This window comes from Hemiscyllium ocellatum, chromosome 24 (genome assembly GCF_020745735.1).
Source record: "Hemiscyllium ocellatum isolate sHemOce1 chromosome 24, sHemOce1.pat.X.cur, whole genome shotgun sequence".
NCBI classification, from domain to species: Eukaryota; Metazoa; Chordata; class Chondrichthyes; order Orectolobiformes; family Hemiscylliidae; genus Hemiscyllium; species Hemiscyllium ocellatum.
Window position 1 is genome coordinate 24,362,470 of NC_083424.1, and position 18,284 is coordinate 24,380,753.

The 18,284-nt window shown below is 40.9% G+C and overlaps 1 protein-coding gene across 2 annotated transcripts in view; it reads right to left on the minus strand.

The window, feature by feature from the left end:
• Positions 1-18,284, minus strand: part of LOC132827104 (RNA-binding protein EWS-like) — a 34,089-nt gene that overhangs the window by 11,290 nt on the left and 4,515 nt on the right. For both annotated transcript variants that reach the window (XM_060843586.1, XM_060843585.1), the window contains exons 3-10: positions 17,532-17,583; positions 17,288-17,411; positions 15,560-15,737; positions 7,778-7,942; positions 6,592-6,788; positions 6,020-6,200; positions 1,181-1,215; positions 506-541 (exon numbers count right to left, since the gene is read on the minus strand). In XM_060843586.1, the coding sequence (XP_060699569.1) occupies positions 506-541; positions 1,181-1,215; positions 6,020-6,200; positions 6,592-6,788; positions 7,778-7,942; positions 15,560-15,737; positions 17,288-17,411; positions 17,532-17,583 (968 nt within the window). The remainder of the gene's footprint in view (positions 1-505; positions 542-1,180; positions 1,216-6,019; positions 6,201-6,591; positions 6,789-7,777; positions 7,943-15,559; positions 15,738-17,287; positions 17,412-17,531; positions 17,584-18,284) is intronic.

The window sequence follows — 18,284 nt, forward strand, 5'->3', positions numbered from 1 at the left end:
TTCACCCAAATGAAAGCACTGTATAAATCTATACACAGGCAAGGAACCCTGCCCCACCCAAAAAGTTTGTGCGTTTAGTGTTACTTGCAACCCACTTTTTAAACTATTGCATAAAACTGAAGCACAAAGTGCAACATTTATAGGCGGCACGGTGATTAGCACTGCTGCCTCACAGCGCCAGAGACTGGGGTTCAATTCCCACCTCAGGCGACTGACTGTGTAGAGTTGGCACATTTTCCCAGTGTCTGCGTGGGTTTCCTCCGGGTGCTTCGGTTTCCTCCCACAGTCCAAAAACGTGCAGGTTAGGTGAATTGGCCATGCTAAATTGCTCAGTGTTAGGTGCAGATGTAGGGGAATGGATCTGGGTGGGTGCACTTCGGCAGGTCGGTGTGGACTTGTTGGGCCAAAGGGCCTCTTTCCACACTGAGTAATCTAACCTAAATACAACCCTATAAGAAATAGAAAATTATTTATAAAGGGGTGATACATTTTAATAAGCAATTACCTGGTTCAGGCTCTGGAGTTTCTTCTACAGCTGTTACTGGATGAGAAGGAAAGAAAGCAGGAACAACATTATTTTGCATTCCACTAACCCAATACCTTTAAAAACATCTAGATCTAAAATTCCAGCACCTTTTGGTTATTCATTCAACAGAGATGAACTGCAAATGCAAGACCATGATGTGAAATATTCTCCAGTGGAATTTAAAATTAAAAATGGTATTACTCAAACTAAAACATCCCCATTTAAAATGTTTAAAATAGACCATTTGGTACTTTATACCACTTCTGACAAGTGGTCATTGACTTTTATTAAATTACCAGCACCAGGTAATTCAAAACCCATTTTAATGCAAGCCCTCACACTTAAGTGTTTACTCATTTTACGTTTTCTATTCACCAGTATTAGGTAATCTTAAACCCATTTTAATGCACGCCCATCACAAGTGATTATTCACTTTATACATCCATTTTCACCATAGTATCAGGCAAAATGAAACCCATTTTAACGCAAACCCATTTTAATGCCGGCAGGCGACTTCAGTATATACACACACACACGTATGTGTTGAATTTTGTATACAAGGAAATTTTACTAAGCAAAACAGGTTTTCCCCCGAATCACAAACTTCAAAACACAAAAATGTATTGACTAACCATGTTAATGCTAAGAACTTACCACCAGGCTTACTGAAGCCACCCCGGTCGACACCGCTGCAGGGACAAATATGAAGAAATGAAGTATTCCCTTAAGCCAGTACCTCTTGAGCCTAAGGCTCAATGATGATGAAACTCGTGCCTCTTTTAAAGCACTGGCTAAGGCCTCTGAAGTTTCACCAGTTTTCATCTGCGAGTTTGCCTTTCTTCACAGTAGTTCTCCTAAAGCTTTCGTACACCCTCCAAAACCATATACACCTTCACTGTTTGACTTGCCAGTAACAGGGTTCTGAACAACTATAGTTGGTGCATGCAGTTTTATAACAGAACTGTTAAGAAACCATTAAACTAATTTTTACATTACTCTTTAACTTCCAATTAAATTACATATTACTGTATAATAAATACCATGTTTACATTACAAGTGTACAATACCATGCTTTTATGTATTACTCCACTTGCATACACCATACATATTTTTTTGTCCATACATATGTAGAAAACGTGTCTAGTCCCATTTTTCAATATGCTGCCGGCTCAGTCAAAATAGTTTAAAGTATTGAAGTGTAAACAAGGCTCTCACTTTGTAACCTGTAGCATATAAATGCGACAAAGCATGTTAACATAGTTTCCATATTCAAGCATTTAAAAAACTGTATTGGCATTATTAAAACTACATTCTAATACTTACCTGCAGACAAGGGAGTGAAAGCAGTATCGTACTGCTTAGGCTCTGTATTATAGTTAAATTCTTCTACAGAAGAACAAACTTGTAACAAGTGGTGTAAAATGGTTAACTGCTCAATGGGAATTTTAGCTGCACCCACTACAGCCCTTCTCCCAAAAGAAAAAGAAGACTGCCAACCAACCCAAGCTTTAAAACATTCTGAATATTTATATTTTACCCAGATCGATTATATATGTCATTTCCTTACCCATTGCTTTTATTTAGGCATTTAAAAATAACCTGCCAATAACGCACTCATTTCTCAGGTTAAACAGTTTTATTATACGGTTACCCGTAACTTTTATAAAAAAACATTAGTTTAAATCTACTCCTATAAAAGGTTCTAGGTAGGAGAGGACAGCATGTTTGGGAAATTATCCTGTTTTTTTGGGAGAAGGAGAAAAGAATCTACACCAAAGCTGAAACACAGGTCAATACTTTTATAAAGGTTATTTCTTAGGGAAATATTAAAAACCACAGTATCTGCTCATAATACAACTTTAGAGTATGAATATGATTTTGCTTTGACTAACATTGGAACAGTAGTGTGGAATTCCAGTTTACAATAACACAGTGTGGGAGAAATATAGCTGTTGTCTCCCAAACTATAATGCTTATTTTTAAGACTGGTGCCCCAGTGCAAGAGTTTCCTCACAATCTAGGGAACAAATGGATGGATGGTCAACAAACTCAATTTCCAACATCTAGACCAACTCCTCTGACCCAATCACCCTTGAAACCAATTGTCTTCCACCCACACTTATGCGTGGTTCAGAGAGAAATACTAACCACATAACTGTATTTGGTTCAAGAATTATTTTTTAAAAAATCAAAATTTTTAGAAATAGGTCATTGTACATTGACTAAACATGCATCCAACAATTCAAGAATATAAAGGATGTATGGACTTGGAGTGGATACCAGAGACCCTTAAAAATGGATATTTAATACATCTGACCAATGTTGAGAAAATTTTGCAAATCCGTCATTTGCGCCACCACATTTTACTCTAGCTATACTCATTTTTCAGAGCAACAAACCTGCTCAAATAACATACATGATTTATGAATAGAGAACAAAAAGAATTCATTTCTTTCCTGTTCAATATTATATTTTAAAAGCCAGAGGCTCATGTTGGGATACAAACCCGCAGGTGCTGGAAACCATATTACCTCCCTGAAGTAACCAAATTATGTTGTGGTTTAAAAAAAACAGCAAAAGCTGACAAGCTGCACAACCACAGAAGGGCAGTACAACAGAGCTGGTTCTGCTCCACAACTGACATTCATGCTCTCCAGCAAGAGCACAATCTCTGGCTGATACATTTCCCTAGCCCAAGGAGATGGAGCAATTTTTAGTGCCGCATTGTTACACTGTTTGAAACCAGTTAACTCAGCTCCAACCACTGATTAGACTTTTGGGTTAGCATATTGTGTGCAGCTCAGCCACTCATCATGTATACATTTACCCACATGTGGTTTTTAAATATAGCCCAATAAGTCACATTTACATTTAAATATCAATACATCAACATTTCATATAGGTATCCTTTAGATACTTGCAGGGCATTTAGTCATTAATAAATGTTACCAATGTGGGAAACTAAGCCATTTTCCACATGCCCATCGGATGAGCATTTAAAATTTTCTTTAATAGAACCAGTGGTTAAAATATATTACACCAAACTGCCCTTTTTGGAAGGGTACCACAGAGACTGAGCCATTTATGCGTTTTCATTATAACGCACAGAAATGTGGGATGACAGGCAACTTCAGATTTAAAATGGCAGTGCATTAAGTTTTTGTACCTCTGGAGAAACAACATACTTACCTTCATTTTTTTCCAAATATATATCATGCTGGATTGGCAACTTCGGATTCCTAATTTTTATTGTTATCACGGTAGCAGTAAAATTGGGATACAAATGTGCGTGGCAGCATGAATCTAACAGATTTGAAATTGTTGCCCAATCCACTCAAGTGCCAAAACTGCATCTACAAGGATGCCAGGAATCACTTGAACATCTCTTAAGTGGTCACTAGTATAATACAAGTAACATCCAGTTGCCAGGGTCAGTGGAATTAGAGTATGCATACCCATAGATGTGCATTATGTGTAACCTGGGTATCACTATCCAAAGAAAATATTTACTAATTCTTTCAATAAAAGCAGTAACATGCACACCCTTTACCCTCTGGTCACTTCCCTTTCTAAAAGCAATGGCGTATCAAGGGATAATGTTCTACTGATGCCAGCAGATTTCTGATGCATCAACCAAGTGGTTATTCTTAAATATTTGATAGCATTGTTGAAAGCTAATTGTGCATTACCCAATTCTTACACCACCATCCCAGAAGGGACACTAGTTAAACAGGAGTGAAATCTTGGCCAATATTCCCTGTGAGCCCTCGTAAAATCAAAGGCTGGTTGCAATATTTATAACATTGGTTAATTTGGTATAAACCAAGGATTAAGACCATATGGCTCAACACCATAATTTACAGGGCACAGACAAACCATCAGAGGAGTAAAATCTAGACTATTATTAGAACAGCAATCCTGCACCAAGAATGACATTTAGGACGATAGAAGTTTGGTCATAGTAATTCAGTTGATAGGCAACCATTTCAAGCAATTAAAATTTAAAAACCCATTTGAGGGAGGTTGCTCAATGCTCTGCCTCTAATTCAAGCAAATTTTTACATTGTTAATTTTAGTACAAACCCCTTACTGGCAAGTCCAAATTTTAAGAAAAAGACCTGTAAAAAGAACTCTATTTTCCACTGACCCTGCCTATTACTGCAAGGAATATCCCGATAATGCTTTCAGCTCCCTTGTTGATTAATATACAAATACAATGGAGTTTTTTAAAATGCAAAGACTATAGGGTTTCCATTGCCCATATTTTCTTAGGCAAAAAGCATAAAGGAGCATTTAGGGCTACAGTGATTCATTTACATTACTTAGCACATCACTACACATTTTTAAAAAACATTAACTTCCTGGCAAATGGAAACCCTATTAACTTAAGTTAACTTCCAAATGTTGAAGTGAAACCTTTATCATATCCTCCTATATAGAAGCACAGCAACCAGCTAGTTTCTACATTGAGGTTGCTAGCGAGACAAACAAAATTAGCCACAAGTCAACCAACTTTTATAAATTGCTGCATATATTTTGAAGTAATTAATAATGGCATATGCATAATGCAAAGCCTATACTGGCACACTGCAAGTAAATGCATATTAAACACTACAAATGAAACCCAGGCTCCAACTTGTACCCCACAATTTTGTCATTTTTTAAAAAAAATTAATTCACATTCCTCAAATTAAGTAAAATACCCAGGTGGAAGGAACCAAGCCTTTCCCCAACTTCCAAAACCGGAACTAGATTAATGTAGTTGTATTTGAAAAACACCAAAATGTGTAATAAAATCACCCAAGTTTTCATCCACCTTAAAAGATAAATCATATTCTTTTATGAAATTGGAACTTTTTAAACACTCAAAGCACGTGTTTCAGGATTAAAAGGTTTCACCCAGAAAGGCAATGTCTGATTTATGTGGAGTTAGCTGTTGTTGCATTTTCATTAAAATCAATCATTTCATTTAATTAACAGACAATTGGTTCATCCAAGTTTTAAATAGTTTCCAACTGCAAATTCCATTAATCTGCTGATTTTACGAAGTATTTAAAAGCAGTCACAAAGCAAAATTAAGAGTACATCTATGACTCTGTCTGGACATTTATTTTCGACTTGAGTAGCAATTAGAATAAGCACACTGGCAAATTATTCCACAGAGGTTGGACATTGCCTTTGGAAAATTAGGACCAGGGCTGAAAATTGCAATCATTTTACTTTTTAAAGATTTGAAAATAATTTTAAGTAGACAACTAATTTTTAAAAAAAATATCACGTACAGATATTTACTTTTCAATTAAAAAACAAGCTTTAGAACTGGAGCATCTGGCTCCCAATGACTGCAAAACAACTGGAACTTTGCCAGTTCTACCTGAAGGACCTTTGTCAAGTACTTCAGAAAAATTCACACTTTCAGCCCAGTATAGGTAATTGTTACTTTGGGGTGACTTTTTGCATTAAAACCTCTCTAAAAGGAAGAGGTCATCTTACCCCATTGCGCCTCGTCCACTCCGACCGCCTCTACTGTAACTACTTCCTCTACTTCCTTGATCATAGCTCCCACGACTTCTACTCCGGTTGTCAGAGCTACTGGTTGGTGCTCCATAGCTACTCTGGTCTTGTCCATACCCACTCATGCTATTAGTGGATGGCTGCTCCTGCCTGTAAGTACCTAGGAAACATTTCAGTAGTTCATTTAACAGAAACTGACCCATTGAAACAATTGATATTTACTTGCTTTGTTGCAAGACATTGTGAATGTACTTTACTTTGTAATATGCATCAATGATAGCAGTAAAAATGATACTTGAGGAGAGCTTGATTATACAGGAAAGAGAGCAGAATATCTGAGTATTTAAAGCACAAATGAGAAAACATCATTAACCCATTTCTTCAAATGGGTGGTACCCCTTCCAAGTTTACTGAATGATAGCACTGGCTTCCTTTCCCGTTGACTGGAATAGACAACTGGTCTAACCTAACAAGGCATTATAAAACATTAAGGCTGGAGATAAGATTATAATCACCACTAAATGATACATAGACAAAATACTTCCACTTACTGTACTGGCTTTGTTGGCTGTAATCAGTCTGCTGTCCATAGCTAGATTGCTGACCAAATCCAGAAGGTGGTTGCTGCTGGGTGTAGCTTCCAGTTGGTGGTGGTGGTGGTGCATAACTGCTTCCCTGTTGTCCATAACTTGGCTGTTGGCTGTAGGTACTCTGATCATAACCAGTTGGTTGAGTAGTGCTACTGTAACTACATTAAAAAAAACTTAGTAAATGGACCAGTATCTGGAGTTCATAAATTTAAAATAAAGTGAACTAGAGGAGAAACACGTTATTGCATTATAGGATTACTTAAATTTGGAATGCTTCCTTAATGTGGAATCACATTCTACGAGAAGCTTCAAAAGCTGGATGATATTCACGAATATGGCTAAAAGCTAGAAAACTAGGCCCAAGAGCTGGTACAAAATGAATGGGTCAAATAACCTCCCTTGTGCAGCAAACAACTGATCAAAAAAGAGCAGAAAAGTACAGTCTTTGTCAGTTGTACAAATTGGCAAAATAATTTGTATTCTAGTTCCCAAGGTTACCTAACAAGTGACAAAGCAGACCTCAGTTAGATTAGAGGCAGCACACAGTCTTGCAATGCTTCATAGGGATGTGGCACCTCCTGTACAAGTCTGCCTGCAATAACATGACCTACCAAAGATAGTAGCATGGACAGAACAGAAACGATAACCCAAGAGCACGAACAGACCATTTAGCTCTTCCAAGTCTGCTCTGCTATTCAGTCCAATCATAGTGGATTATCTCAATGCTCATATTGTCACTCATACTCCTTGGTGTCATTAAACCTCCCCTCCCCCCCCCCCCCCCCCCCCCCCCAAAAAAAAAATCAAATTTTCACAGCCTTCTGGGGAGGTTCCACAGGTTCACTATCCTTTGAGTGAAGAAACTTTTCCACCTTACAAGTGGCCTACCATTTTTTCCTGATAGTGATCCCTCGTTCTAGATGCTGCTACCAGAGAAAACCACATCTAATCTGCCAAGCTGTGTGAAACAGAATTCTAAACTCCAGTGAAGTCAAGTCCAGTTCAACCCCAATCTCTCCTTCAATAGATAAGCTTATAGATTGAATATACCCAGGAATCCTAAAACTTAAAAAAAATGCTGAAACCTTAGAGAAAATCTGATTGGGCCCCATTTGCCATGCTTACATAAGACATTCAAAACGATTACCTTGTAGGAGGAAAAGATGGAGGAGCACTAGGAGGCTGAAGAGGGTAACCACCATGGACACTCATTTGAGGATAGCCATAATTTGTTTGGCTGTATCCCAAACTGGACTGGGCATATCCAGTACTTGGTTGGCTATAGTCATCCTGCTTCGTCGTGTCTTGTGCTCTGAAAAGACAATTAGACAAGATTAAAGGTACCACTTAATGTACAGTGAAAGAGTCATACTGATTCACAAATAGGTTTGTGTGCATGAAAATGTTGTTGCCTTAAAATGTTAAAATACTAGTAGGTCAAAAAGGTTCTACAATTTTTGATGACTTTTTTTTCTTTCAACACTTGCACATCATATGGGGGGGGGGGGGGGGGGGGGGGGGGCATGTGATCCAAAGGGAGAATTTCTTTTGAACAGTATCAGTCAAGATCAAATTAAGTCATTTCGTGAAGAACTGAGGATGCAAGTGTTCTCCAATTTTGTGCTTCAAGAATTAAAGAGGAGCAATCTTTTTGCTAGAAAGAGGTTAAATGTTTTAAGCCACAGGCTAATTCTACATTGTGAATTTATGAACAATTTCAGCACTCAAAACATGCAGCCTTACCACCTTAAAATGGAACATCAAAACTAGTTATTGAATAAGCAGTCACAATGGAAAACAATGCAGGAAGGTAATTACACTAAAGGATAGTCAACAAGTGGCAGTACCTATGGAGAGCACAGTTGGAACAAAGAGTGGTCAGAAAAATATATCATAGGCATTTTTTTGGGCAGGTTGTTCTGTTGCAACATGTTTCATTTGCATGAATTCATTGTAACAACTGAGTGGGGAGACTTCCTAAGGCACAAACTTTTAAAACGTGTGCCAGCAGTAATGTGCTTACATTACCAACACTAAGTCCTGTTTGTCAAATGTGATTTTTCTGTAATGCTCGGCACAAGGAACAAGAACACAACCATTGTGTTATAGAAGAAATACTTGTATAAATATACTCAAGGATCAATTGCATTTAGGCAGAGGAAATTAATTTGACTCAATTTTGCTTCAGGGAGGGGCTCAAAATCAAGTTGCTGTCAAGAGGAGCACGACATTTAATAAATCCATAGAATCCCTACAATGTCAGGCCATATTCGGAGTATTGTGCAGCTTTGGGGCCCATATCTCAGCATGGACGTATGGCCCTGCAGCATGTTTAGAGGAGGCTCACGAGAATGGTCCCAGGAACAAAGAACTTAACATACAATGCACCAAAGGGAAAACCTTTTAGAACAGGCAAGGAGAAACTTCTTCAGTCAGTGGTGAATCTATGGCCAGATCATGAGTATATTTAAGACTAAGATGGTTGGTTTGGAGCATCAAGTGTTACAGGGAGAAAGTGGGAGAATGGGGTTGAGGAACTTATCAGGGTGGGGACAATGAGGTCTGGGAATGCTGGAGATCAGAGTTGAGAGTGTATTGCTGGAAAAGCACAGCAAGGCAGGCAGCATCCAAGGAGACGTTTCAGGCTAGAGCTCTTCATCAGGAATCCCTGATAAAGGGCTCTGGCCCGAAACGTTGATTTTTCCTGCACCTCAGATGCTGTCTGACCTGCTGTGCTTTTCCAGCACACAACTTGAGAAACTGATCAGCCATAAATTGAAATGGCAGAGCAGACTTGATGGGCTGAATAGCCTAATTTCTACTGCTATGCCTATGGTTTGTGTGGAAACAGGCCATTTGGCTCAGTGAGTCTACACAGACCTTAGGAAGAGCATCCCACTCAGACCCACTCCCCTACTCTATCCCGGTAAATGTGCATTTCCCATAGCTAATCCACCTCACCCACATATTCAGAGACGCCATGGGAATTTAGCATTGCCAATTCACCTAACTTGTGTATATTTGGACTGTGGAAGCCAGAGGACCTGATGCAAACCCACACAGACACGGGGAGAACATGCAAACTCCACACAGAGCTTACTAAGGGTGGAATTAATCAGAGGCGCTATGGACACAGCAGTGCTAACCAGTGAGCCACCATGCTGCCTAGCAAATAGCTTAAGATGTATGAACGAAGGCTGGGTTTGATTTCATGATTTCCCCAGCTAACCACCAAATTCTAGAAATGGATTCAATAACCAAGGGACCAAATGTGTTTGTGGGGCTGCAGGGATATCCAGATGCCCCCGTCGCCAGATTCAAGATCTGGCTTGCTGTTGAATATTGATGGGAACGTCGATACAAAAATGTACCAATCATTGGTGGTGGGGGAGGGAAGAGAGGAGAAGGGAGAGGGAGAGAGAAGAGAGATCCGCTAATGCGCATTTTACAGAGGTAGGAAAGCATCGGAATCCCAATTGCTCCTGGTGCCATAGCCTATAATACAGGCACAAGTGGCACAGGTAAATGCTGGAATGATTCAGTAGGGAAGATGTTTAGAACCAGGACCATTCAGACCATAACTGGACCAGGACCAATAAATATTCTCTTGAAAAAGGCTAGTCAAAATAGTGACCTTGGAGCCATCAATGGATTTTGATGCCCAGACTCATCAAATGAGTTTCTTGAAATCATGATCTGGTGTGCCTTACATGTGACTCCAGATCTAGAACAACGTGGTTATCTTTTAACAGCCTTTAAATGGCATAGCAAGCCTCAGCTGTGTAAAGTGATTGAAGGTTTCAGAAAGGAACAAAATCAGATGACCATAACTTGACAGTCACTCATGGAAAGATGGCTGAAAGATACCCTAGACATCACCGCTAGATATAGCTTGTTCCACCAATAAATCTGTATTCAGTCAGGAAGGGAGTTGCTCTGGTCATGCTCAAGATTGGGGTCAGTGAAGTCTCATGTGACGAAGTTCACCATGTGCAAGAAAGCCTTCTGATTACCATACCCATGAGCTAATGAAATGGCACTTCCCATGCTGAAAAACATAGAAATAGCACCAGCTGACAATAGTACAGTAAGTATTCTGGGTGGTAGACAAACGCCCAACACAAAGCATTGCAGTGGCATCGCTATTGAGAGCTAGAATTCTAAAACAACATCGCTGCAAGACCATCAGCAATAGTTGGAAGAAAGGTTACTTGACTGCATCCTCAACAATCCACCTGTTGCCGATTTGCTAATCATGACATTAGGATGCATTACCGCCAGACACAAAGATGCAATCTTCCAGAGTGGAGACCCTACATAGTCCCCACCTTCTACCCCACCAGCTTCCATATACATTGCATCATCCTTCACCTTTACTGCCACCTACAAGTGGACACTACTTGACTTGCTGTGCTTTTCCAGCACCACATTCTAGACCCTACATTGTGGTTCCACCACTGCACTGGAGACTTCAAAACACATGTAAGCAACTAAAATCTGGAAAACCATGGCTGATAGCCAGAATGATATTCCATCAACATCAGTAACTTCACGCTCTGGAATATCCCCACTCCATCAAGCTGGGGATCAACCTTCATTTGTTCAATGTGCACAGGGCATGCCAGGAACATTAACAGGTGTACCTAAAAGTTAGATGTCAACTGAGAGAAGCAACAAGACAGAACTACTTGCATGCTAGACAACAGAAACAGCATAAAACAGAAGACAATAAGCAATCTCATCAGCAATAGATAGGTGGAGGGAATGCTGGATGGCTACAGAAATTGAGAATTTGGTATGGAAAAAAAGAGGAACCATTTGTCAGGTGTAGACAGGTTAGATCAAGTAAATCCTTGGACAAGTATAAGGCAGTAGAGTATACTTAAGAGGGAAATCAGGAGGGCAAAAAGGGGACATGAGAAGGCTCTGGCAAACAGGATTAAGGAGAATCCAAATTTTTTTTACAAATACATTAGGGACAAAAGGGTAACTCGGGAGAGAATAGTGCCCCTCAAAGATCAGCAAGGCGGCTTTTTGTGTGGAGCTGCAGGAGACGGGGGAAAAATACTAAATGAGCATTTTGCATCAGTATTTACTGTGGAAAAGGACATGGAAGACACAGACTGTAGGGAAATAGATGGTGACATCTTGAAAAAAAAGTGTCCAGATTACAGAGGAGGAAGTGCTGGATGTCTTGAAACACAAAAAGGTGGATAAATCCCCAGCACATGATCAGGTGTAACCTAGAACTCTGTGGAAAGCAATTGCTGAGCCCATTGCTGAGATATTAGTATCATCGATAGTCACAGGTGAGGTGCCAGAAGACTGGAGGTTGGCTAATGTGGTGCCACTGTTTAAGAAAGGTGGTAAGGACAAGCCAGGGAATTATAGGCCGGTCAGCCTGACGTCAGTGGTGGGCAAGTTGTTGAAGGGAATCATGAGGGACAGAATTTAAACGTATTTGGAAAGGCACGAACTGATTAGGGATAGTCAGCATGGCTTCGTCAGTGGGAAATCATGTCTTACAAACTTGATTGAGCTTTTTGTAGTAAAAAAGATGATTGATGAGAGCAGAGTGGTGGACATGTTTTATATGGACATCCCTATTCCAGGAACTCCCCACATACGTTCGAGACACCACCAACACCCTCCATCTCCTCCAAGACTTCCGTTTCCCTGGCCCACAATGCCTCATCTTCACCATGGATATCCAATCTCTCTACACCTCCATCCGCCATGACCAAGGCCTCCAAGCCATCTGTTTTTTCCTCTCCAGACGTCCCCAACAGTACCCTTCCACCGAAACTCTCATTCGTTTGGCCGAACTGGTCCTCACCCTTAATTTCTCCTTTGAATCCTCCCACTTCCTCCAGACCGAAGGGGTAGCCATGGGCACACGTATGGGCCCCAGCTATGCCTGTCTCTTTGTTGGCTATGTAGAACAGTCGATCTTCCGTAATTACACCGGCACCACTCCCCACCTCTTCCTCCGCTACACTGATGACTGCATTGGCGCCACCTCGTGCTCCCGCAAGGAGGTTGAGCAATTCATCAACTTCACCAACACATTCCACCCTGACCTTAAATTTACCTGGACCATCTCTGACATCTCCCTCCCCTTCCTGGACCTCTCCATCTCCATTAAATGATGACCGACTTGACACTGACATTTTTTACAAACCCATCGACTCCCACAGCTACCTGGATTACACCTCTTCCCACCCTATCTCTTGGAAAAAAAATGCCATCCCGTATTCCCAATTCCTCCTCCGCCGTAACTGCTCCCAGGAGGACCAGTTCCACCATAGAACACACCAGATGGCCTCCTTCTTTAGAGACCGCAATTTCCCTTCCCACGTGGTTAAAGATGCCCTCCACTGCATCTCGTCCACATCCCTCACCTCCGCCCTCAGACCACATCCCTCCAACCGTAACAAGGACAGAACGCCCCTGGTGCTCACCTTCCACCCTACCAACCTTCGCATAAACCAAATCATCCATTGACATTTCTGCCACCTCCAAAAAGACCCCACCACCAGGGATATATTTCGCTCCCCACCCTTTTCCGCCTTCCACAAAGACAGTTCCCTCCATGACTACCTGGTCAGATCCATGCCCCCCTACGACCCACCCTCCCGTCCAGGCACTTTCCCCTGCCACCGCAGGAACTGTAAAACCTGCGCCCACACCTCCTCCCTCACCTCTATCCAAGGCCCCAAAGGAGCCTTCCACATCCAAAGTTTTACCTGCACATCCACTAATATCATTTATTGTATCCGTTGCTCCCAATGCAGTCTCCTCTACATTGCTAGGAGGCACCCAGTCTCCCCAGAGTGCTTTAGGGAACATCTCCGGGACACTCGAACTAATCAGCCACACTGCCCCATGGCCCAACATTTCAACTCCCCCCTCCCACTCTGCCGAGGACATGGAGGTCCTGGGCCTCCTTCACCGCCACTCCCTCACCACCAGATGCCTGGAGGAAGAATGCCTCCTCTTCCGTCTCGGAACACTTCAACCCCAGGGCATCAATGTGGACTTCAACAGCTTCCTCATTTCCTCTTCCCTCACCTCATCCTAGTTTCAAACTTGCAGTTCAGCACTCTCCCCATGACTTGTCCGAATTTGTCCAACCGGCTTATCTTCTTTTTCACTCCACCCTCTCCTCCCTGATCTATCACCTTCATCTCCTCCCCCACTCACCCATTATACTCTATGCTACTCTCTTCCCACCCTACCCTGCTCTAGCTTATCTCTCCATGCTTCCAGCTCACTGCCTTTATTCCTGATGAAGGGCTTTTGCCCGAAACGTCGATTTCGCTGCTCGTTGGATGCTGCCTGAACTGCTGTGCTCTTCCAGCACCACTGATCCAGAATCTGGTTTCCAACATCTGCAGTCATTGTTTTTAACCTTATATGGATATCAGTAAGGCGTTGGACAAGGTTCCCATGACACTGGTTAGCAAGGTTAGATCTCATGGAATACAGGGAGAACTAGCCATTTGGATACAGAGTGGGCCGAAAGGTGGAAGATAGAGTGGTGGTGGAGGCTACTTTTCAAACTGGAGGCCTGTGACCAGAGTACCACAAGGATCAGTGCTGGTTTCACTACTTTTTGTCATTTTATATAAATGATTTGGATGTGAACACTATAGTTAGCAAGTTTGCAGATGACACCTGCAATTGGAGGTATAGCAGACAACAATCAAGGTTACCTCAGAGTACAAAGGGATCATGATCCCATGGGCCAAGGAGTGGCAGAGGAAGTTTAATTTAGATAAATGCGAGGTGTTGCATTTTGGCAACACTTAATGGTAAGGACCTCAGGAGTGTTGCTGAACGAAGAGCTTGGAATGCAGGTTCATTGCTTCTCGAAGGTAGAATCGCAGGTAGATAGGATAGTGAAGGAGGTAATTGGTATGCTTTCCTTCATTGGTCAGACCATTGAACATATGAGTTGGGAGTTCATGTTGCAGCTGTACAGGACGTTAGTTAGGCCACTTGAAATATTACATGCAATTCTGGTCTCCGTTCTATCAGAGACTTGAAAAAGTTCCGAAAAAGATTTAGAAGGATGTCGCCAAGTTGGAATATGAGAGGTATAGGGAGAGAGCAGAGGGATGACCTTATAGAGGTGTGGTGGCGGTGTCCAGAACTAGAGGGTATAGGTTTGGGGTGAGAGAGAAAGATATAATGAAAATCTAACAGACAACACATCCATCCTAGGACAAGCCAACAAAGACACGCACGAGAATTCCTAGAAGCATGGCATTTCAACCGGACCTCTATCAACAAGCACAGAGTTAGACCGCATCTACCACCCCCTGAGAAAAGGAGCACGAAGTGACTTCACCACAGGAAGTGACAGCACCAGCCCAAATAAACCCAAACATAAACAGAAAGCAAGAATCTTCAACATTGCTTTGCCTGAGGTCCACTGAAGATATAACCTAGTAGGGTAATGAAATGTCTGGAAATGAACCTTCCAGCTCAGCAAGCAAACCTACATCCATTCCTTTACTATCACTGCATCAAAATCTACAACTGCCTTCCAGGAATTGATTTTCCCCTGCAGCTTAAGGGCTGAAGCAAACAGAGATTGAGGAGGCATTTGAAAATCATTCCAAAAGGATGGTAGAAACCTCACATTTACAAATTCTTTGATGCACACTTTGAAGTGCTTATAATCTAAAGACATACAAACCAAAAATTAAGTGAAACCCAAGGTTAAACTGAATTACTTGTTTGGCTCAGCAGACATGGACTGAATTGCAATTAGATGCTAGACAAGGGTGTAGAAATAGAATTTAAATTGATGTCACTTCAATTACAACCAGTTGCATAGTATCTTTTTCTAAAGTGCTGAAATTTTAAGTGACATTTACCATTTCCTGTCCCTTTCTATCAGTGTAAACCAAGATAAACATACCTGGTAGGTGCAACAGTTGTAGCTGTGTGCTGCCCATATGCAGCATAAGTAGGTTGCTGACCGTAGGTCGGTTGCTGCCCGTACGTAGCTTGAGGAGTGGCGGCACTCTCATATCCAGTTGTGCTGTAAGCCTGCACGGGTTGGCTATAAGCCTGGGGGGCAATTGGTGCACTATAACCTATTGAAAAAGAAAAGCAAACAGTGAAACTATTTTCTTCCCTGATGTTTTACACAAGTGTAATGAATAAAATGTCACTTCACTTTAGGCTGGTTGATGCTATTTATTGTCCAATGGTGTTTAAAAAAAGCAGATACAAGTGTATAGCAATTTGAAACTAGTACTGTATATACCATTAATATAGAGACAAAACCTTTTCTTCTAGTCTGAAAATATTTGCATTTATATTGTGCCCTCAATATACCGCCTGAGGAAGAACATAATTCAAGCCAAAGAGCATGAATGAAACATTTTTAAAAGCATTGGGGGAAAAAAAAGATGATCTTAAAAAGGATAGTGATAGCAGAGCAGTGAAAGGACATGCATATGAACCTGAAGTCAGAAACATCTAATTTGGAGGGGTACTAAATTTTAAGCTTGAAATGTGATCTTCTAGTTAATCACTGTTCAAGGCTGTTGTTTCCACAACTGCTGGCAGCATTTCAGTATAACTCCCCAGTTTTCTCTTGTCCGTTACATCACATTTGATTTGTGAGTAAAAATTGGCTGCCAGAAAAGGGCATCACATGCGTACTTCAGATTATTACAGAGTGGGAGATCTGGAAACAAAAGTCAGTAAATTCAGCTTCATCCTGAAGAATACCAAATAACTCAAGACAGATTATTGCCTGCATGACCAACATGAATTGCCAGATGTCTTGGGTCAGAAATTCTAACTAATGAGGATGCTGAAATTTATTCGGAATAATGGTAGAAAACAATCTGGTAGAAAGGGGTAGAGCATAGAGTTCCACTCCAGACACCTCTATCTTCCACTTTCCCTTCGGCTAGCCCCAAGAAAGATGTTAACTCCCATTAAGCCAACTTAGGTTAATCAGAACTGTTCTGATGATAAAATACTCAATGTAAAACCCTCTTTTCATAGGGCTATCTACTGACCAGAAATGTTCTGCACTTTCTAGATTAAAAGGGTTGCATTGCTTTAGAACCAGTTAAACTATGTTGTAATACAGCAAGTAAACATAACCTGAGCAGGAACTGTAGCCAGAAGTCAAATGGTAAACTGGACAGCATGTCAGGTCTGTCAGTTTGCCTGTTTGGGGCTGCTTTCTTCATAAAGACGACGAATGATAGATTAGAATTTTCAAACTTGAAAATATTCAAATAGGACGAGAGACTATAGTCCCTGTTGCAATTTTAGTGAATTATAAACCTCTAATGTTGTGCAATTTATTTTCTCTTGTAACATTAAGTCCAGTGAAAACACTGACCATGCATGCCAAAAAATGATAGCTTACAATGAAGTTTAAATCATTTAATGTAAAGCTGTGACATGACAAAAACTTAGCACAAATCATGCAACAATGACCAGGCACTCTAACCTGCACTTGTCCCTTCTACCCAAGAAAGCACAACAGACAGTGGGGGCGGGAAAAAAAACAGGTTCAGAATATCATAAATATCCCTTCCATCTAAGGAAGCACAGACAGAAGTAAACAAGTGCAAAAACAACTAAACTAGTGTAATAAAGACACAGATTAAACTCTTACCAGTTTGAGGCTGCCCATATGCAGTAGCATATGCTGTCTGTCCATAAGCTGCAGTCGTTTGCGCTTGAGTATATGTTGTATCAGTGGGTTGGGTATAAGTTCCATAACTCGGCTGCGCATATGCCTAGTTGCAAGTGTTTAAAGAAACAACTTCATGTTAGGCCAGCATGGAGACAAATACACAAAATTTGTCACAACTACACATTCATAGGATTGTAAAGTAGCTTTTTTTAAAATGGCTTACTTGGGTTGTCTGTCCATATGCTTGAGCAGGCTGCGCAGCATAGCTTCCATACCTGTTCATAATAATAAAGAAGAAAGTCTACACAAATATTTAACGTTATGAGACAAATTAACTACCTATCCTGATTTAACAAAATTACCTGAAGAATTCAACACAAAAAGGATTAGGAAGCAATGACTAGAGTTGGCCACTCAGCCTACGACATCCATCCCACCAGTCAGTCATTTAGATCGTGGCTGATATGTAGGGTGAGGGGAAGTAAAACATTAATTGATTTCTCTTTGCAGATGCTGCTATACCTGTGGAACTTTTCCAGCAGTTTGTTTTCATTTCTGATTTACAGCATCTACAGCTGTTTAAGTAAATAAAATCAGCATTCAAAGAGATTATTTCTCAGCTTGAAAACTCAGTAGCCCCAAACCCATTCAAATTCTCCTAACAAGTCAGGTCAAAGAAACCTGCAACCTATTTTTTAAAATGCATCCAAAAACTGAATGCTAAAGGCCTCACATGCAGGCTAACTACTTAATGCATTTCCAATGTCTAAATTTCTTTTGAAATATCACCACAGGTCTCCTGCATACAAAGCTATATGGGCCAGGTAGCCCCACGTTTAATTTTTTGATATCAAATCAGCAATTGGTCTTTCCACCTTATGGCTACAAAATGGAAGGCAAGAATTCAACCATAGTACAACATCTGCTAGGAAGTGTATCAAACAAGTTAGTGAAGGATCAGGTCAGGCTCTCTCTA